This window comes from Populus alba, chromosome 5 (assembly GCF_005239225.2).
Source record: "Populus alba chromosome 5, ASM523922v2, whole genome shotgun sequence".
NCBI lineage: Eukaryota > Viridiplantae > Streptophyta > Magnoliopsida > Malpighiales > Salicaceae > Populus > Populus alba.
The window spans coordinates 21,203,819-21,223,620 of record NC_133288.1 but is presented as its reverse complement, the minus strand read 5'-3'; the positions used below and the strand labels follow the sequence as shown (position 1 = coordinate 21,223,620).

At 35.0% G+C, this 19,802-nt stretch overlaps 3 protein-coding genes across 4 annotated transcripts; 2 read left to right on the top strand and 1 right to left on the bottom strand.

Moving 5' to 3' along the window:
* Positions 1 to 5,684: 5,684 nt before the first annotated feature.
* Positions 5,685 to 8,162, top strand: LOC118062127 (dihydroflavonol 4-reductase). Its single transcript, XM_035075815.2, has 6 exons — positions 5,685 to 5,892; positions 5,979 to 6,148; positions 6,784 to 6,978; positions 7,088 to 7,247; positions 7,345 to 7,537; positions 7,627 to 8,162. The coding sequence occupies exons 1-6, from the start codon at positions 5,775 to 5,777 to the stop codon at positions 7,919 to 7,921; spliced, it is 1,131 nt and encodes a 376-aa protein (XP_034931706.1). The 5' UTR covers positions 5,685 to 5,774; the 3' UTR covers positions 7,922 to 8,162.
* A 246-nt stretch (positions 8,163 to 8,408) lies between these two features.
* On the top strand, positions 8,409 to 10,944 carry LOC118062126 (ornithine transcarbamylase, chloroplastic). Its single transcript, XM_035075814.2, has 5 exons — positions 8,409 to 8,695; positions 9,118 to 9,452; positions 9,672 to 9,803; positions 9,903 to 10,178; positions 10,520 to 10,944. The coding sequence occupies exons 1-5, from the start codon at positions 8,485 to 8,487 to the stop codon at positions 10,700 to 10,702; spliced, it is 1,137 nt and encodes a 378-aa protein (XP_034931705.1). The 5' UTR covers positions 8,409 to 8,484; the 3' UTR covers positions 10,703 to 10,944.
* Positions 10,945 to 11,274: 330 nt separating this feature from the next.
* On the bottom strand, positions 11,275 to 18,033 carry LOC118062125 (uncharacterized). 2 transcript variants are annotated; one of them, XM_035075813.2, is made up of 9 exons: positions 17,484 to 17,627; positions 16,847 to 16,942; positions 12,970 to 16,745; positions 12,812 to 12,878; positions 12,616 to 12,698; positions 12,467 to 12,532; positions 12,283 to 12,372; positions 11,886 to 12,062; positions 11,275 to 11,598 (listed from the first exon to the last, which is right to left on the bottom strand). In XM_035075813.2, the coding sequence occupies exons 1-9, from the start codon at positions 17,623 to 17,625 to the stop codon at positions 11,563 to 11,565; spliced, it is 4,533 nt and encodes a 1,510-aa protein (XP_034931704.2). In that variant the 5' UTR covers positions 17,626 to 17,627; the 3' UTR covers positions 11,275 to 11,562. The 2 variants fall into 2 exon arrangements, with proteins under 2 accessions (XP_034931704.2, XP_034931702.1); XM_035075811.2 differs by having other exon boundaries at positions 12,970 to 16,942; positions 17,484 to 18,033.
* Between the last annotated feature and the right edge of the window lie 1,769 nt (positions 18,034 to 19,802).

The window sequence follows — 19,802 nt, the reverse complement described above, 5'->3', positions numbered from 1 at the left end:
GAAAAGGAGGAGAGGCATTTTACTTTGAGACACTGTGGTTTAAGCATGAGAATGCAATGGCTGGTGATGATGTAGAAGGAAGGTTCAACCATAAATGCTCTCCGTGAAATTGGAACTCTTGGCTTCACGTCGAGTTTTTATTTGTGTTTAATTTAAAAAAAAATAATGTTTTTATGATTTTAAATAGTTTTAATAAGTTAATATCAAAATAAATTTTAAAAAATAAAAAATACATTTTTAAATAATTTTTTTAAAAAACAATTATACTTAACTAAATGATGACAAAACACGGATTTGAAAGGTAAATAAAAACCTTGTGAAAACAAGAAAGAAATACAAGAATAACACGTTTTATTATTGATGATGAAATGGTGTAGATCAACTGGTCAGATTTTAAATTAATTTTTTTAAAAATTATCACTTTAAATGTTATTAACTTTTAGAATCACTGAAATTTTATATAATTATTAATTTTAAATTTTAAAAAATCAATCAATATAAATTGATACAAATATCAACAGTTATAAAAAGAAAAGGAAAAAAAAGGAACACAAGACAACGAAGTAAAGAAAAGAAGATTCTTTATCCCCACTCGTCGTGGCTCCACGTCGTGTCTTTGGCCTATTTACTTTTTATCGTCGGTAATGTCATGACAGGCCATCTCGACGTCATGCTTGTGCCAAAAATAGCAGGGGTTTTTGATTACGCGGTGGAGGGTAATTTTAAAAAAATCTGAGGGGAAGTACAATAGTCGGTGCTGAGCATCTGGATAATAAATTTCATGGACTCCACATTGAGATACATTTGACGACATTAAAAAACAGTTTTGAATTTTGATAGTACTTCTTTGCTGTCTTTGTGTGTGATTGGTATTGTTGTAGTTGCTGTGGTTATGGTTTAAAAAAAATTGTTTTATAAAAAGTATTTTTAGTTGAGGTTGGTTTGAAAAAATAGATGTTTGGTTAAAACTGTGGTTGAAATTGAGGTTGAAGAAAAAGTAGTTAAATGTGTTTGGTTATAATGCTTTTGAAATTGAGGTTATAAAATAATTTTTTAAAAAATATACTAATATTGATAGGTTTTAAATTTAAATATTGTAAAATTAATTACTCCTATTACATCGTGAAAAAAATAATATTTTATATAAAATATTTTTTATTATTCCATTAAACTATTTATAATTCCATTACGTACAAAATTCATCCGAATAAGAACTACAGTTTTCATAATTTTTTGAGCGTGTAATAAAATTAGATAAAATATTATCAGATATAAAATTGATATTACTGTGCGAGTGAATTTAATTCACTCTATACCAGTTTTTCAAAAAAAAAATATTGTTCACATCGCAAATGAATTTAATTCTTTAAACTAGTTTTTTTTATAAAAAAATTAATACAATTAACACACTTAATTAAAAAAAAAAAAAAAAACGGACAGTGCAAGTGAATTGAATTGCACTGTTCGTTAATTTTTATCAGCTACAGTGCAAAAAAAACAAGTTTTTGTAGCTTTTCCTTTCCGGCGTTTGAAACGTAAAAAACACGTGGGTCCCATGCACGGTAAATTGCTTTTTTTTTTTGTTACCAAACGGCTGCGGACTGCGTTTTAAATAAAACGCAACCGCAGCCGTGTAGACAAACACTCTCTTTAAAGCACTTGTCTGGAATTCCGATGGTAGCCGATATTTAAAATAATAATAATAATAATAATAATAATGTTTGTATTTTCAATTGTTTTAATATACTGAATATAAAAATAAATTTAAAAAAAAATAAAAAAAAATATTATTTTAAATAACATATCTGGTCTCCTACCAGAACAGTATTGAGCTCACAGCCAACAGTATGTCACGGATTTCTTACCTGAAGACTCCATGTCCCACCCCATGTAAAAGAAGGCTCTACGGCCACAATTTTTTTTGCCATAAACATTTACCTTTCGTGTGAACCATAATCTAACATCTCCATTCTGGAACAACTTTCCTTTTCACTTCCTCGTTGCTTGAAAAACACAGTAATAATACAAATGTGTGTAGTGTTGTGATTTTCAAAAACAATTTTTATTTAAAAATATATTAAAATATTTTTTATATATAGATATTTTTCATTTTTTTACACTAGTAATACACTTAAAACTAGAAATGATCATTTTCAATTTGATTTGGTTTTTACCTATAAAAATAACCAAACTGAAATTTTATAAAATATATAAAAAAATCAAAATCGATTCCAACCAGCCGGTTTCAGTTCGGTTTGGTTATTTTAAATTAAAAATTAAATCTCAATCGACCAGTTTCTATTCATTTCAATTTAATTTTGTTTAGTTTGATTATTTTATATTAAAATATAAAAATTATATTGTTCTTTGGACTTGCTAATGGTTCTTTTCAGTTCAGTTTGGTTTGATTTATTTATTAACTAAATCAGTTTGATTTAATTTTTTTGATTTCAGGCTTATAAAATCAAAACCGAACTTAAACTGAATATTTTTAAAATATTCTAATAAGTTTAATATATTTATTTTCATGGTTCTATTTTTTTAATTTTTTTTCTAATTTTTTTAATTTAATCCGTTTATCAAATTTTTTTGTCCCTCTACTTAAAGCACACAGGAATATAATTCCAAATATAAAAACAAACGGTGGCTAGTCAGATATAGTTAAAACAGACATATTATTAATTAGGAGGGGGATGGCGTCCATCGATAGGGGTCTATCGTGGACCAAAGGCCATTCAGCTACCAGGTTAAAGAGTAATTTCTGTTAATGGGCCTCCAAAATGGGCCGATAAATTCTATATGATCAGCCTGCTACGTATCTTCAACCTGTATTGTCAGTGCATCATCCATTTGAGATTCGAGGTTTTCTAACTGGGTAGGAGCTTCGAGTCCAGACAGATTAGATTTGGTCTTGTGCATTTAAGGGGCTGGGAAGTAGGCCTTCTATTTTTACAATAATACTGTGTGAGACTAGAAAGATTATTAATTTTCTACAGACCATGAAAAATTTTAAGGACTGAAATGAATAGGCCTTCTATTCTTAATTGATTCTTAAAACTTTTAATTCTTTTAAATTTATCCCTGATAAAATCAATAAACCCCTTAGAGTCTCAACGCCTATTCATTGCAGTCCTTAAAATTTTATTTCTTGCAATTTTAACCCAAAGTGATTCTTGAACTTTGATACTTATGTAATTAAATCCCTTATTACATTAATTAAACTAATTCAAAGTTTAATTTAGTCCCTAGACCTATCAATTCTTTTAATTTTGGCATCATTTTCGATCTTTCTTCAACAAAATCCTAAATTGTCCACCCACCAATGTCATTTTGAATAATTATTTATGCCTAATTAATCTGAATTATTATTATTATTATTATTATTATTATTATTATTATTATTACCCTTTTTATTTTTTTTTGAAATTTTAGGGAAACTCAAAATTTGGTTATGACATAATATATAAAAAATTATTAAAAATATAGCTATATATTGATACTACTATAATATTAAAAAGAATATTTTTTTTGAGTTTTAGTTTCAAGTTTTTTTATGAAATATTATTAATGTACATAGAAAACTGAGGAGATAAAGTACATAGAAGAAGGAAAAAAACATATGAAAAAGAATAAAAAAAATTGAGATATATTAACCACTTAAATGATGAGGGTAGCATTGAAACTTTAAAAAGCTTTAGGGATGTTAGAAAATATTTCACACCACAGATAAGAAATGGAACCTTAGTAAAACCTGCAATAATTAAGGTCGATGATATTTTAATGTGAAATTCGAGGGTAGATAAGGTGATCATTAACCTGATTATTGTTCCTTGACTTCGCTTGCTGAATTAAAGAACTTGTTCGTTATAACCCGTAAACGGCATGTGGCAAGTGGAGACTGACAAGATAAACTCAAATAAGCGAGAAACGAGGGATCTTTTTTGAAAAATGACATTATGGATCCATTTGTTAACGAGGTTGGGTCTGTGTTTTGTTTAAAATACAAATGCAATTTGTTTGATTAAAAAAAAACACAATTTACTATATATAGATCTTATATAATCTTACGTCCGAGACACAGAAAAAAAAAAAACAACAAAATATTGATTCTCGTGCATTAGCATGAACAGTGCAGAATATATTGTTCTCGTGAGCAGTGTGTGCTACACTATTCACGCGAACAATATACTTTGCATTGTTCATGCTAGTTAATTAGCATACATTATTCACGCAGTGTAGCATACACTATTAATGCTAATTAATTAGGATGAATAGTGTAGCATGGTTACACTGTTAACATAACAGCGTAGCCAGATTTACTATTCTGGTCCGACCGGTCCGGTTTAAAAATTAAAATACATTGAATCAGGTCCAACCCAGTAAAATAAAAATTATTTTTATTTTTTAATTGTGTTTTATTTGAAAAACTAGTGTTTAACATTATTCAATGACACTACATAAATTAGACAGAGATTGCTTGATGACGTAACATTTGCAGAATTTGATCGAAATCTCAATTTTATTCCTGAATTATATTTTACTTGATATTGTTGCACGCTTAAGAAATCAAAAATATTATAGTCCTTGTTGGATGTATTTCATATGTAATGAAATTGTAGAATAGTTTAATGGAACAATAAAAAATATTTTATATAAAGTATTATTTATTTAATGATATAATAATAATAGTTAAATATACAATATTTAAATTAAAAACCATCAATATTAATATATATTTTAAAATTATTTTTATAACCTCAATTTCAAAAGCATTATTAACCAAACACATTAAACTATTTTTTGTTCAACCTCCATTTCAACCGCAGTTTTAACTAAATATAAATAAATATCGAATCAACCTCAACCAAAGTACTTTTTGTAAAACAATTTTTTTCAAACTACAAGCACAACAACTACCATAATATCAAACACACATTGATTTGATACAAATTTTAGAATAATGACATAAATTGAAAATTTTTTGGAAAATAAAACAATTTGAATATAGTTATATTTTTTAACATTGATTCTATATATAATTATTATTGAAAATATCAATTAAACATATCCATATTTTAAAATATCAATTTTATATATAACTCCAATTAAAAATAATGGTTATGTAGTGATGTTTTTTCTTTTACAAAATAATTAGCATTATAAAAAAACAAACTTCAAATTTTATAAATATTTAATGGCTAAAACATAAGATTCAAGATCCAATGAGTAAGGAGATAAAATGATCTGGTATATAAAAAAAAAAAAATAATTCATCAGGAACATTCTAAAGATTCGTTTTAACACACTCAATATTATTAGAAAAATCTCCATAAAAATGATTCTAATTACATGTTAATAAATTACTAAATATGATCATAATTAACCCTAAATTGATGTAGAATAAAATCTTTAATAAATTACCATCATGCTCGATATTTTTTAATATGTGGTTAATGTCGACTGGCTGAGATATTATTAAATTTTGTTAGAATTGCAAAAGACAGGACGGAGGCAGCTGCAACCCCCATTCTACACGAGGCAAGACCGTTAGCCTAGCTGATCGCGCTGGGAAACTGAAAGGTGTTAGGTAGGTTGCATAGGACAAAGAAAGTGGTGGGCCAGGAAGCAGAGCGTGTCTATAAAAACCAAATCATCGCTGAGCTGATTTGTCACATTTGGATCTCTAGATTAGCATTATTAATTCACTACACACCGTAACTAACTTGCTTTCTAGCTGACCCCGTTACTGCTCATCATCAGCTTGAGAGTTAAACATGGGAGTAGAAGTTGAAACTGTCTGTGTAACCGGGGCCTCTGGCTTCATCGGATCATGGCTCGTTATGAGACTCCTAGAGAAAGGTTATACGGTCCGAGCCACCGTCCGAGACCCTGGTTAGCCTCGTTCAACCATCTTATAAATAACTATTTCTTTTACAGCTTTGGTTTATGATATTTTCTCAACAATTGCTCGTTGATAGATAACACAAGGAAGGTGAAGCATTTGCTGGAGTTGCCCAAGGCTGACACCCACTTGACTTTATGGAAAGCTGATCTCTCTGTAGAAGGGAGTTTTGATGAAGCAGTTCAAGGGTGCACGGGTGTGTTCCATGTTGCCACTCCCATGGATTTTGAGTCCAAGGACCCTGAGGTATGATTTCTAACTTTGCAAGCTTGGGAAATGGTCATAGCTCTCTGCCAATGGCGATGGCAGCATTTCAATTTCTAGACCAATGATGGTTATCAAGGAAGGTCGTCAAGGATATATATATACAGTAGCGCTGAAAGTTCTTTCCTATAATAATTAATGGTAAGCGTGGCAACAATGACTCGCGCTGAAAGTTTTTTTTAATCACAGGCGTGGCAGCAATGACTCGATAGCCGATAGTTCAGTACTTGCTGATAATGTTGATAATATAGTTATGGTTATTTTTTAAATAATTTTTGTGTTAAAATATATATTAATTATATTTTTTTATTTTTTAAAAAATTATTTTTAATATTAGCACATCAAAATGATTTAAAAACACTAAAAACATATTAATTTGAAGTTAATAAAAAATTAAAAAAATTTAAATTTTTTCAAAAATATTTTTAAAATACAAAAATAAATAAGCCCAAATATGTTTTGACGATTGTATTTTTCATCATTAAGCTAATTTCGTGGTAACATTACTATTGCTAGAAAAGGGTTCTGGAATTAAACTGGAAATCATCCAGCTATTGCTTTAATTAACATCAATATACAGAATCATCACGTTCTAAGATATTTTTCATCTTTGGCAGAATGAGGTGATCAAACCTACAATCAACGGGGTGCTGGACATCATGAAAGCATGTGCCAAAGCAAAAACTATTAGAAGGATTGTATTCACGTCATCAGCAGGAACTGTGGATGTTGAAGAACACAAAAAACCAGTGTACGATGAAAGCTGCTGGAGTGATTTGGAATTTGTCCAGACCATAAAAATGACTGGATGGGTTAGTACTATCAAACAATTTAATTTCCCCTTTCTTTCCTTTGCTGCATAAATCCAACTCTCAAATTCTAACAAGATAATTTTTTAAAAAAATTTACCTTGGTGACCAGATGTACTTTGTGTCCAAGACTCTTGCTGAGCAAGCTGCATGGAAGTATGCTAAAGAGAATAACCTGGATTTTATCAGCGTCATACCACCTCTTGTTGTTGGCCCATTCATCATGCATTCAATGCCACCGAGTCTTATAACCGCCCTTTCTCTGATCACTGGTATATCTGATATCTCCTTCCCATTTTTTTTCAAATTATTATTATTTTACTGTTCTTAAATGTGACACAGAGGGTAACATTTCTCTTGTGACGACAGGAAACGAAGCCCATTATGGAATTATAAAGCAGGGGAATTATGTACACTTGGATGACCTCTGCAGAGCTCATATAGTTTTGTTTGAGAATCCAAAAGCAGAGGGCCGCTACATCTGTTCCTCGCATGAAGCCACCATTCATGATCTTGCCAAATTACTCAGAGAAAAATACCCAGAATATAACGTTCCTGCTAAGTTAGCCTCTCACCTAACACAACCATAGATATTTATAGTAATTTATTTTCTATATCTGGGATAATTAATCAGAGCACTGTTGTGATCAGGATCAAAGACATCGACGAGGATTTGGCGAGTGTTGTCTTCTCGTCCAAAAAGCTGCTGGACTTGGGCTTTGAGTTCAAATACAGCTTGGAGGAAATGTTCGCAGGTGCCGTGGAAACATGCAGAGAAAAGGGACTAATTCCCTTTTCCCATGAAAAGCAAGCCACCGAGGACAAGCTCGCAGGTGCTGGGGAAACATGCAGAGAAAAGGGACCAATTCCCTTTTCTCATGAAAAACAAGCCGTTGAGGAAAGCAAAGAAAACGGAGGGGTCCCTGCCCATTCTGAGGCCCCTTAGTTTATTAATTAGATGATTGTCAATGGCACAAGCTATGCACTCTGCAATAATTTTGGTGTGTCCATGTTCTGCCTTTCAATTCGAGTTGCCTCAGAAGGGTTTTCTGTACCATGCTTGTAGTGCAAGGCTATTATTGCCCAGTTGATTGCCAGTTTCATGCACTTTTTTTCTCAAATAAGGTCCAACTGCTCATGCACTGTTCTTGCTTGCTGAAATTTATTATCCAAAATTTTTCATCAAATTTATTAAGCTAGCTTCCATGGAAAATATAAATTTTAACATGCCTTAAAACGGTGTAGTTTCATAATTGAACCAGCATGAAGTGCCAGAGTACGGAGCCCATAGCTCAAAATAAAACTCCTAAGGTCCAAATAACAGCATCTAGGCCCAGTTAACTTGTTAAGATGGGGAAAAGAAACGACGCCGTGTCTAGGCAACCCAGGGGCATTTACGTAAGCTGATCATGTATAAATTTATAAACCGACCCTCCCCTAAACCGCACCCGCTCTCTAGTCTCCGACTGACTCACTGTAACAGATTCTCTTAGCAGAAAACCAAAAACAATGGCGGCGATTTCTTGTCACTGCGCAGTTCCATCGAAAAATGTCTCTCTCTCCTCTTCATCTTCTGCTTTGTTCACCAATCCTCTCTCTCGACACTCCGGCTTCTCAGCCGTGTCGGTGCCGTCTCGAGCTAGTCGTGGAAGAATCTCGTGCCAGATTTCCTCATCCTCAGCTACTTCTCCTCCTCCTCCATCTTCCGTCAACGGTCCAGGTCCGTTTCAGTCTGTGATGTGATGTTCTTTCTTTATTGTCGTCCAAATGTCATTTCGTGTGCAGCTATTTGTTTAATCAGCTGTATGTTTAGTTGGAATTAGGTTTTAGGCATTGTTTGATAAGGAGAATGCAGAAATTAGGGTTTGGATTTGGAAAGTATTGATAGATGAAGAAATTTTTTTAGGTTGTTGATAGATTAGGTATTTGGATTCGCACTAGATTCTTGATACGTTCCAAGAAATGTTTGGATTAGATTGGAGGACCTTTTTTGAAGCCGCAAAGGTTTTTTTTAATCTAATTACTAGAACATTTCAATGTCTATCTTACTCGAACTCAAATACCACGTCCTGCAATTCGAAGTCTACAGCAAGATATTTTACAGCTTTTATGTCTTGTCATATTTTGTTCCATATTTTACAGCAAAAGCAGGGATGAAGGATTTTCTGCACATCAGTGATTTTGACAAAGCAACTATTATGAAGATCTTAGACCGGGCTGCAGAAGTCAAGGCAGTGATAAAATCTGGAGACAGGGCATTCCTTCCATTTAAAGGGAAGACAATGGCTATGATCTTTGCGAAACCGTCCATGAGGACACGAGTTTCATTTGAGACTGGATTTTTCCTGCTTGGAGGCCATGCTATATATTTAGGGCCTGATGATATCCAGATGGGTAAACGAGAGGAAACTCGTGATGTTGCTCGTGTTTTGTCACGCTATAACGATATAATTATGGCACGTGTTTTTGCTCATCAGGTATGCTGGTGAGTTTCTTATGTTTATGGTAAATTCCTTCTGATAGTTAATCTATGGTTAATTCCTTTCATGTATGTGGGGTTGCATAAGCTGAATTGTGCAGAATTTGGTAAAGGTATGTGGCTTGAGAACAAGCAAGTGGTCAGGGATTTTGCGTTGTTTTTAAGATTTTTCCATGCACAAGGATATTTGCAAATGCAGCTGCTTGTTCTTTTTCAGGACATTCTTGATCTGGCAAAACATGCAACAGTGCCTGTTATTAATGGCCTGACTGACTATAACCATCCTTGCCAAATAATTGCTGATGCCCTCACCATGATTGAACATGTTGGCCGGTTGGAAGGAACTAAGGTTAGTTCATCGTGCTTTTAATGTAGTTTTATTTTGTATATGCATGACATGTTCGGTTGCATACGATTCTAACCTGACTGTCCACGGCTACAAATTCAGGTTGTATATGTTGGGGATGGGAATAACATTGTACACTCTTGGCTGCTGTTGGCAGCTGTGATTCCTTTCCACTTTGTCTGTGCTTGCCCTAAAGGTTTTGAACCAGATGCAAAAACCGTACAGAAGGCACAACAGGCTGGAATCAGCAAGATCGAGATTACTAATGACTCACAGGAAGCTGTTAGAGGAGCTGATGTGGTGTACTCTGATGTGTGGGCCAGCATGGGGCAAAAGGAAGAGGCTGCACACCGTCGCCAAGTATTTCAAGGATTTCAGGTATATAGACCGCCTTTCCCAAACTATTGATTATAAATGTTTTAAGCTTCTCGTGCAGAAAATAAGTAAAATCCAAGTAAGGCAATGCTAATTTCATGTCTATACATTTTACAATGTTTCTTTGTATTCCTTGTTGAATCTGAGAAACACCTAGGATATTGCCTGCCACCAAGTTTGCAAACCTACTGTCAAAATAACGTGCTTGCAATCACTTCATTTTGAACTCTTCTAAAGATCTGTTTTGCAGTGATGCACAAGATTAGGCCTAGAGTGAATTCTTGAATTTATTTTAGTGCGGATCTTAGTTCCTGATTTCCATTTTTCAATGCAATATATTGCAGGTGGACGAAAATCTGATGAAGTTGGCCGGCCCAAAAGCTTATTTCATGCATTGTTTACCAGCTGAAAGGGGTGTGGAGGTTACTGATGGTGTCATTGAAGCTCCAAACTCCATAGTCTTTCCACAAGCTGAGAATCGCATGCATGCACAGAATGCTATAATGTTACACGCGCTTGGTTTGTAATCTCGTATCAGCATGCCTAATCCAGTCAACTTCATTTCAGTTTGAATAGTTTTAGGATTTTGTGGGTAGAACCCATAACTCTGCCTATTTTATCTCTCCCTTTTGGTTGTAAAATGGTGTGAACTTAGAAGATGGTACTTCATCACTGTGGCTGGAACTTTTGGGCGTTATCAGTATGTTCTTTCAAAGGAACACAGTTATCTGGCTGCCAATTTGAGCTACCATCATCAACTTCAAATTTACATTCTTCGCAAATCTATATTTAACATCCTTTCTTTCAGATCCGGGGTATACCCGAGCATATGCATGACGAAGCTATAAAGCTGCTCGTGCATGGACGGTGATCTCGGATCAGCCATGCCCAGATTCCAATGTACCCTAAACAGCTACGTTTTTCAATTTGAAGAGGCGTAGAATCTTATGCTGGTGGATCGGTGCATTTGTTTTTCGTTGATGCGAGACGCTGGGAACTTTATTATCATGGTAAAACTTTATAATCACGTCAGGCGTATAATTTTTCGTGGGAGGAGCTTATCCAATAAAGGTTGCTGCAAATTTGTTACCATTGTCAGTTTCGAAGTTTTTCAGTTTCTGCATATTTCATCTATGCCTTAAATCCCCTTTTTGTATCAAACAAGGGGCAGATTAACAGCAAAGCACCCCTTTTGAGTTTTGACAGCTTTGAAATTGAATACATGGGCAAATGAATGCACTACAAGAATTTACCCTACTGCAAGAATTTAGGCATTGCGGACCAAGGATACGAAGGTGGTGTATGGCCTACAGTGAAGGATTGAGGTTTACAAATTTGGCTGTGGATCAACAGTAAAGGAAACCTTAAGGATGAGGGTTGACATTGTCTACCGTTCTTCTGCACTGAGTTTGTTCCAGGCATCCTGGGACCAACAAAAAATAAAGAAAAGATAACTTCAAAAATCCAGAACGGATAAAAGAAGGAAAAGCATAACAGCATGGCATTAAGTCTCTGTTTCAATCCTAAATGAAATATGTTGTCAAGTGCTGATTTTAAAGTTGAAGACCTACCAAGACGTCTGCGATTCTTCATCATGCTTTCAGTTTCTTATCTCCACTTTTCAGAGTAACATGAATGCAGGACTACTAACTAGGTCATGACAGGCTACAGATAATTTTGCTTTAAGGAGAAGAGGGAACGGCAGCCCACCTTTAGAAGATCGAAAACCTTCTCGCAGATGTATTTCTGTTGTATGCTTGCACCTCGTTGCTGCAACTTGTCAGGATGAACAAATAGAGTGGCCTTTCGATAAGCTTTCTTCACAGCAGTGCTTGAAACAAGCTCAGTTAAAGGAATTGACTGCCAGCCACTATCAGGGCCAAGGATCTGCAAGCAAGGGAAATCCAGTTTAAAAAAAAAAAAAAAAGCAGCTTCAAGGTGATAGCACTCAGGATTAATCCCATTTGTGCACAGCTGGATTTTTATTTTAAGTATTGTAAAAAATCAATCTATAATTTATAATGTATTAAGAGCTAGAAACAAAAACAAGCACAGGAAAATCATAACACATAATGTGTCGGGTACACGCAGAAAGGTTTCTACACACATATTGCAGTGTTGAAAGAAGAGCACGCAAGTTCCTCTCCTTCCCACTAGACCATCTCTTGACATCAGCATCCAAAGTCTCTGCCAGTCTCTGCCATTGATATTCAGTAAAAGACAGTGAGAAAAGTAATAAAAACTAAATATAACTGGAAATATTTTCTAATCTTATTTGTGCAGTTGATTACATTTCTCTCCGCCTGCTCTTTTTGAGCAAGAAGATCACGCATATTCTTCTCTGCGAGAGCTTTTGCCTGGAAGAGACCAAAAACAGAAGCATGCTTGTTAGAAGTCAGACAAATTAATCTCTATATCTGAATCAGGTGCAGGAGCATACCGCACGCTCTGCTGTTCTTTGATGCCTTTCCAACGTGGCTTTACTCCTTTGAGCTGATTCACCATTACCTCCATTAGCACTTTCTGTTGAGTGGGAAAATTACAAAGCAAAACATGAATTGCTTAGGAGCATCATAGAAGCGAGCGGAGTCTAATATCCTTATATCATATGAGGGGTGCTTCAAAATGTTACATACCACCATTATTTGAAGAACCTGGATATCTTGAACTGCTAGAAGGACCTGGGTCGTTGTATTGTTTATCCTGCTAGAAATTCCACAACTGTTAATTTTCCATGCAGAATGCTTTTATGGATAACAAAAGGAGCTAGGAAAATATAAGTAAAGACACTTGCTCTGGAATTCATCCCATTAGCTTTTGAAATGCTTGACAGTCTCTCAGCTGTAGACTTTTCAGCCTGATTTCTTGCCTCAAAAGCAGCCTTCTCAGACAACGCTTTTTCTAGGGCACGCTGCCTGGCCTCTGCGGTTGCTCTCTCTACCGCAGCACGTTCAGCTTTTAGTTTGGCTTCAGAAGAAGCCTTCTCAGCTGCTGACTTATTATTAGCTTCTGAGGGAGCCTTCTCTAGCCTTTCTCGGACCTCAGCCTTTGACCTTTGATGAGCTTCTGCAGCTGCTCTCTCGATAGCAGCCCTTTCTCGGGCATCTGCAAAAGCCCTTTCGCGCGCTTCTCGTATTGCCCTTTCAACAACTATTCTCTCCTTTTCTCTTTCTACTTCCCCCTCTTTCACTTTTTCCTTTTTCCTCAAGTGTTTCTTTTCCTCCTCCACTTCCTTTTTCAAATCATCTTCACATTCCTTCTCTTCCATTGCCAGGTTTTTGCAACAATTCTCCTCTTTCTTGCTGGTGCTTTGGCTTAATTCCTCTTCCACGGATTTCTCTGTGACCTCCCCTTGCCCTTTAAATATACAAGGTTGCTGACTTGCTTTGGTATTGATACCATTATCTACCCATCTACCATCCTGAGAAGATTCAAAAGAATTCTCGTGATTTGCTATAACTGCAGACTCCTTGATATCCTTGTCATTTTCTCCCAATTCACAATCAGCTTCTTCAATACAACACTCTAGATCACAAAGTGATTCTGTCTCATCACTGGACCATCTTTCATCATGAGAGGATATCGAACTCTTCTCACTTTCTTCATTACTAGAGTGAACTTCAGGTTCACAAATATCAACATCACCATTATCATCCAATTCAATAGTTACATCTTCAATGCATTTTTCCTGATTAGGCATGCTCTTGTATTCTGTTACATGATGATTTTGCTTGTTTTCAAAGTTAATGTCATTTTCACCAAAATATACCCCATTTTCGCCAATAAGAAGAGCCTCAGTTACATCTGCAGTTTGCTTCTTGATCCTATCAAATCCAACGAAACCTTGAGCCAAGCAAGCAATTTCACAATCCTGTTCCTCCAGACTGTTTGCGTCTTCAACTGCCTTTGACTCCTTTCCAGACCCTTGTAACAGAGGAGAAAATTCAGTTACCTCCATTAGCCTTCCATTCTCCTTGGCAGTAAGAACCTGTGTCTTTAAATCCCCAACAGCAAAGTTTGTAGTGCGTCCCCAGGCATTGTCACTCTCACCTAGGTTCTCATTTTTTTCCTGCTTGTTTGCATCCTTTGCAGTTTCAAGATTGCCCCCCTCATATCTTAAGTACTGTTCAGTCACTTCCATGGCCTTTTTATCTTCTCCCCCCTGATGACTCTCTGATCTTATCCTCTCAGTTTCTATCCCTTCACACATTTTTTCTCCTCTCTTCTCAATTTCATTCATCTGATCACTTCTTTTGAGTATCTCTTCATCCTCCTTGAGTTCTTCCAGCTTAGCACTCCCTTCTATCCCACCATCTTCACCTGATATTTCTCCCCTCTGCAAATCATTTTGTTTCTCCTCATTTTCTTCCAGGTTCCAACCAACTTGTTTCATTCCACATTCTACCCTGTCCCAGTCTTCTTGCTGTCCCTCCACATTTGCTTCTTTCTCATATATATCATTGAGGCTTCCATCATACTCGTCATCCATAATAGGAACTTCATCTGATCTATTCTCCATTTCCTTATGATCTAGTGCCTCCCTTTGTTTCTTCTCAGTTTCCACCGAGTCCTGAGTGTCTTTTAGATCCTTCATTTCTTCATTCTCCTCCAACTCCTGGATTGGAAATTCTGCTTTTTTGTGAGGGTGGTGAAGTTTTTCCGGCTTAGTTTCACAGTCTTCCCAATCATCAGACACTATAGATGTTTGCTCAGCTTCTTCATGATTGTTAGAAATTCTCATTTTCTCCTCGTTTTCTTCCTGGTTATGAAGCTCTCCAGCTGGCTTAATGAAGTTTGCATATAAATTCCAATGAAATGCTCCTACCACTGAATTGCCTGCCTCCTCATATTCTGATGGCATCTCCCTGTGCTCCTCATAGTCCGCAGCTTCAAAAAACTCTTCTGAACTTAGTTCTCTCTCGACCATGTGCTCCTCAAAAGCTTCCTTGCCGCACTCTGGCGTTTTTATTTTTTCTTCTGCTGTCATCTTCTCTCTCCATTTATTTTCATGATCATATGACACCATTTTCTCTGCATTGCCCGCCTCCTCATATTCTGATGGCATCTCCCTGTGCTCCTCATAGTCCGCAGCTTCAAAAAACTCTTCTGAACTTAGTTCTCTCTTGACCTTGTGCTCCTCAAAAGCTTCCTCGCCACACTCTGGCATTTTTATTTTTTCTTCTGCTGTCATCTTCTCTCTCCATTTATTTTCATGATCATATGAAACCATTTTCTCTGCATTCCCCGCCTCCTCATATTCTGATGGCATCTCCCTGTGCTCCTCATAGTCCGCAGCTTCAAAAAACTCTTCTGAACTTAGTTCTCTCTTGACCTTGTGCTCCTCAAAAGCTTCCTCGCCGCACTCTGGCATTTTTATTTTTTCTTCTGCTGTCATCTTCTCTCTCCATTTATTTTCATGATCATATGACACCATTTTCTCTGCATTGCCTGCCTCCTCATATTCTGGTGGCATCTCCCTGTGCTCCTCATGGTCCGCAGCTTCAAAAAACTCTTCTGAACTTAGTTCTCTCTCGACCTTATGCTCCTTGAAAGCTTCCTCGCCGTACTCTGGCGTTTTTATTTTTTCTTCTGCTGTCATCTTCTCTCTCCATTTATTTTCATGATCATATGACACCATTTTCTCTGCATTGCCTGCCTCCTCATATTCTGATGGCATCTCCCTGTGCTCCTCATAGTCCGCAGCTTCAAAAAACTCTTCTGTTGACTCCCAGTCTGCTGCTTCTTCCAGTCTACTATCCATTCGAGTTGATTTGGATTCCATGATGTATGTTTTTCTAACAACATTATTAGCAAAAGAAGATTTCTTCTCGTCTTCAAAACTCTGAGGTAGTTGGCTTGCTTTTGTCGCATTATGCTCTGATAAGCCAGTAAATACTTGCTTTGGAGTATCCTCTTTTTCATGCATTTCCTGATCCCCCAGCTCATTGGATCTTTTTGATCTTTCTGCAGTTTTAACCCCACTTTTCTGAGCTTTCCAGCCATTATTAAAGCTTGTCTTTGCACGGTTTTGAAGCCCTTCTTTCTTTCGCTCCATCAATTCTTTTGCAATTTTAATTTTCATTTGAGCCTCCTCTAATGCCTTTCTAAGTGCAGCTACTGAGGCGGCGGCATCTGAATTTGCATCTATTTCCTCATCAGAGAAAGCTGGTGAATAATCACCCAATGCATCTCTAGAAGCATCATTTCTTGAAATGCCAAACTTTGAATTCATTGATGTATTTTCACCACCATTATTATAACTGGAGTTAGATGGTGAGCTTGAAGGTGGATGTCCACGTAGGCCAATTTCAAATGCATCAAATGGCATATCATTCGACATGGATCTAGGTCGACTTGATTTCTTCTGAAATTCAGCAAGACTTCTAAAACTGTGTTTGTCAATGCTGGGTTGTGGACCTGACACAGCTTTCCTGCGAGCTGCATCTTCCTTCACACTCTTGCTGCCATTAACATTGAGACAAGCATCATCTATTGCTGATCGTGCTGGCTTGCCACCTTCAGCCATCTTTGAGGGAGTGACTTCATCAACTAAAAAAGTATAACCAGGAACTGCATGGAGTTGAGCAACATGTGTCATTCCATTTGTCCCATTTTTGTTTCCTGGGTTGCTTTTATTATAAGACACGTTAAACTGTTTCACGCCACCAAACCTCTGGAAAGATGGTTCAGGTGATGAACCTTTTTGATCTTTTGAAACATTAGAATGTTTTGACCCCGCACTCCGCGACCTTGCTTCAGCTGGAGACCTGCACAATTTTGGGCCTAAGATTATATATATATAAAAAAAAAACCCTTTCCCACCTCTACAAGTTGAATACACCATAAACAAATCCATTCAACTGTCAGGATAACCAAACAATCAACGAAATTCATTAACAATTTGAGGGAGCCTTTTAGTAGTGCACCAGCTATTCCTTTGGTTAGCTTAAGGACTATCAGCTAAGAAAAAAAGATGTTTGGATTTGATAAGGGAAAAGTTTCCTCCCTTCCTTGGAAAGCAAAAGAACTCCCCTGTTACAAGCTCTTTCCAATTTTAAACCAAGCAAGCACATTATGCCATCGCTTCTTTCCAAATTTCCATGCTTGCTTTACTAAAACTAAACCAGGCACAGCTTCAAGTCTAAACCACGAAATCCTTAAATTCTACCTTATTTTCATAATTATAGATTCAAATTTTTACTTATAGAACTTCAAAACACACCCTTCCCTTCCTTTCCCTCAAAGGAAAAAATCCAAAATTTGAAACTAAAATAGATAATAAAGGAAAAGTTTAAAGTCCATACATACCGAGTTCCATTGATAGAACTCTTGACTTTCTTTGGTTTGGCAAGGAATTCTTCAAGAGGCAAGCCAAAATCAGCATCTCCAAAACCACCAAAAATCTTGGCGTAATCAATCCTTTGGGCACCAACAGAAGAAACATTACCATTCTCATTCAGCTCGGGAACATCAAGAATCGGAATCGAAGAACCAGTGGCACCAAACCCACCAAAAATCTCTCTGTAATCCTCCACGCGACTCCCAGGCTTCACTGCACCGCCACCACCAAAAACTCCGTCGTACACATGCTTTCCACCATGTCCACGCCCGTTACTCAGCATCTTTGAAAACGGAGCAGCAGCAGCAGAAACAGAAGACTTGTTGGTATTCCACTCGAAGGGAGAAAGAGACGGGACAGTTTTTTGTATGGTTTTGCTTGAGTTTTTGGTTTTGATTCTCGTTTCTTGTTTTGTTTGGTCTTGTCTGTGTGTTTGGTTTGGTTTGGTCTTTCCCTGCAGAGAAAATTTTGCAGAGTCAGACACGAGAGAGAAGAAGCAGAGAAGGACAGCTACACTTCAAAAAAAAGAGTGAGGAAAGGACGATGTAAATAAATACGATAAATTCAGTAAATATGGTTCTGACTCCGCGATATTATATTTTTACAAGCTGGTCGCGTCTCGAGCTAATCAAGTTTATTTTATTTTATTTTACTGGTAATCAAAGATAAGCTACTTGTATTGGTATTTTAAATCAATAAATAATTTATTTCTCACGACTAAATTTTAGGTATAAATCACCAACTTTGAGTGGGTAAAATAAATACAAGTGATTACAATAGAGAAACAGGGTGAATAAAGCCTTGTGTTTTAAGTTTTCAAAGTATTTTTGATAAAAAAAAAATAAATATTTTTTTTCTAAATTAATATATTTTTAATATTTTCAAGTCATTTTGATTTTCTGATGTTAAAAAAAAATTAAAAAAAATTTAAAAAATATATTATTTTAGTATATTTCTAAATAAAAACACTTTTAAAAGCAACCGCAACTATATTTCTAAACATGTAAAAAAACATGTTTTATTTTATTACCTTTTATCATGCATATTTTGTGAAACTTTTATTGTTTGCATGAATATTTAAGCTTTTTTAATTTTATTTTTTATATATTTATTATCATTTTCATTATCAAATTTTATTCAACAGTTGTTTAGATTATTCTTAAACCAACTAGGTTAACTAAACCACATTAAGAAAGTTCTCAAATCGTTTAATTTTAAACTTGAGTTGTACAATAAGTAGCTTGAGAGGTTTATTTTTCAATTATTTTTTTTTTTTTTAGTTATCAAGTTTTTTTATATTGATTAAGTCTAAGTTGTATTGGAGTAATTTTCATATGGTTTACATTTTAAATCTAGATGGAAAAAGAAAGTTTGGGATGAGATATATATATTTTTTTAATTTTTTTTTGTACTTTTTTTTAATTAGATTATTTTTGAACCAATTAAGTTTATTGAATCATGTTTAGACAATTCTTACAAAAATTTAATTTTAAAACTAAATTTAATAATAATATCAAATAATATTTATAGTTGGATATTTTTGTTGTATTAAAAATAATTGATTTGAGTGCAGCTTGGTGTGGGTTTATAAACTAATTTTATTCTAATGGAGACGGGAGAAAGGTGATTTCCAAATCAAAATCATTTTATCATCTAATCTAATGTTCTTTAAATGCATAATAAATAGTTTTTATGGTTGTTTGTCATTGATAAAAGCTGTAAAAAAATATTTTTTATGAATATAATTATAATATCATAATTTTAAATATAATTTGGTAGTTTATCCAGTTTAATGATCGGATCATGGATCAAATAAATTGATTAGGGTTGATAAAGTCAACAAAAAAAAAATCATATCACAAAATTTTATATATGAAAAAAAAATTATGTTTCAAAATAGAGTTTGATTATCAAGGGATTGTTCTGATATTACCATCTCCTAGGAACAAAAGGAAGCAAGAAAATATTTTTGAATATATTAATAGATAGACAAATCAAGGATAAAGAAATTAAATTACTGGCTAGACTGCTGATAATATTTTTATATTTTATATTTTTTTAATTTACATATTAGAGCCATCATTCACAAAAAAAAAAAAAAATTCTCCTTATTAATTAATATAGACAATGCATCCTGTAAAAAAAAAGAGAGAGGGAAGTTTAACCTGATCTAGGTTGATTGTATCACATCCTTCACTGCTAAACATACATACATGCATACACACACACCACATATATAAAACTTTTATGTTATTCTCAAGAAAACAATTACTTACGTGTTGTCGCTC

Excerpts from the sequence above, each read along its gene's own strand:
- LOC118062127 (XM_035075815.2), top strand. The coding sequence starts at position 5,775 with ATGGGAGTAGAAGTTGAAACTGTCTGTGTAACCGGGGCCTCTGGCTTC. Across the intron at positions 5,893-5,978 it reads AGCCACCGTCCGAGACCCTG|ATAACACAAGGAAGGTGAAG; the intron begins GTTAGCCTCGTT and ends GCTCGTTGATAG. Across the intron at positions 6,979-7,087 it reads CCATAAAAATGACTGGATGG|ATGTACTTTGTGTCCAAGAC; the intron begins GTTAGTACTATC and ends CTTGGTGACCAG.
- LOC118062126 (XM_035075814.2), top strand. The coding sequence starts at position 8,485 with ATGGCGGCGATTTCTTGTCACTGCGCAGTTCCATCGAAAAATGTCTCT. Across the intron at positions 9,453-9,671 it reads CACGTGTTTTTGCTCATCAG|GACATTCTTGATCTGGCAAA; the intron begins GTATGCTGGTGA and ends GTTCTTTTTCAG. Across the intron at positions 9,804-9,902 it reads GCCGGTTGGAAGGAACTAAG|GTTGTATATGTTGGGGATGG; the intron begins GTTAGTTCATCG and ends CTACAAATTCAG.
- LOC118062125 (XM_035075811.2), bottom strand. The coding sequence starts at position 17,797 with ATGCTGAGTAACGGGCGTGGACATGGTGGAAAGCATGTGTACGACGGA. Across the intron at positions 12,699-12,811 it reads AGGTTCTTCAAATAATGGTG|AAAGTGCTAATGGAGGTAAT; the intron begins GTATGTAACATT and ends CCCACTCAACAG. Across the intron at positions 12,063-12,282 it reads TTCTTTCAACACTGCAATAT|ATCCTTGGCCCTGATAGTGG; the intron begins GTGTGTAGAAAC and ends CCTTGCTTGCAG.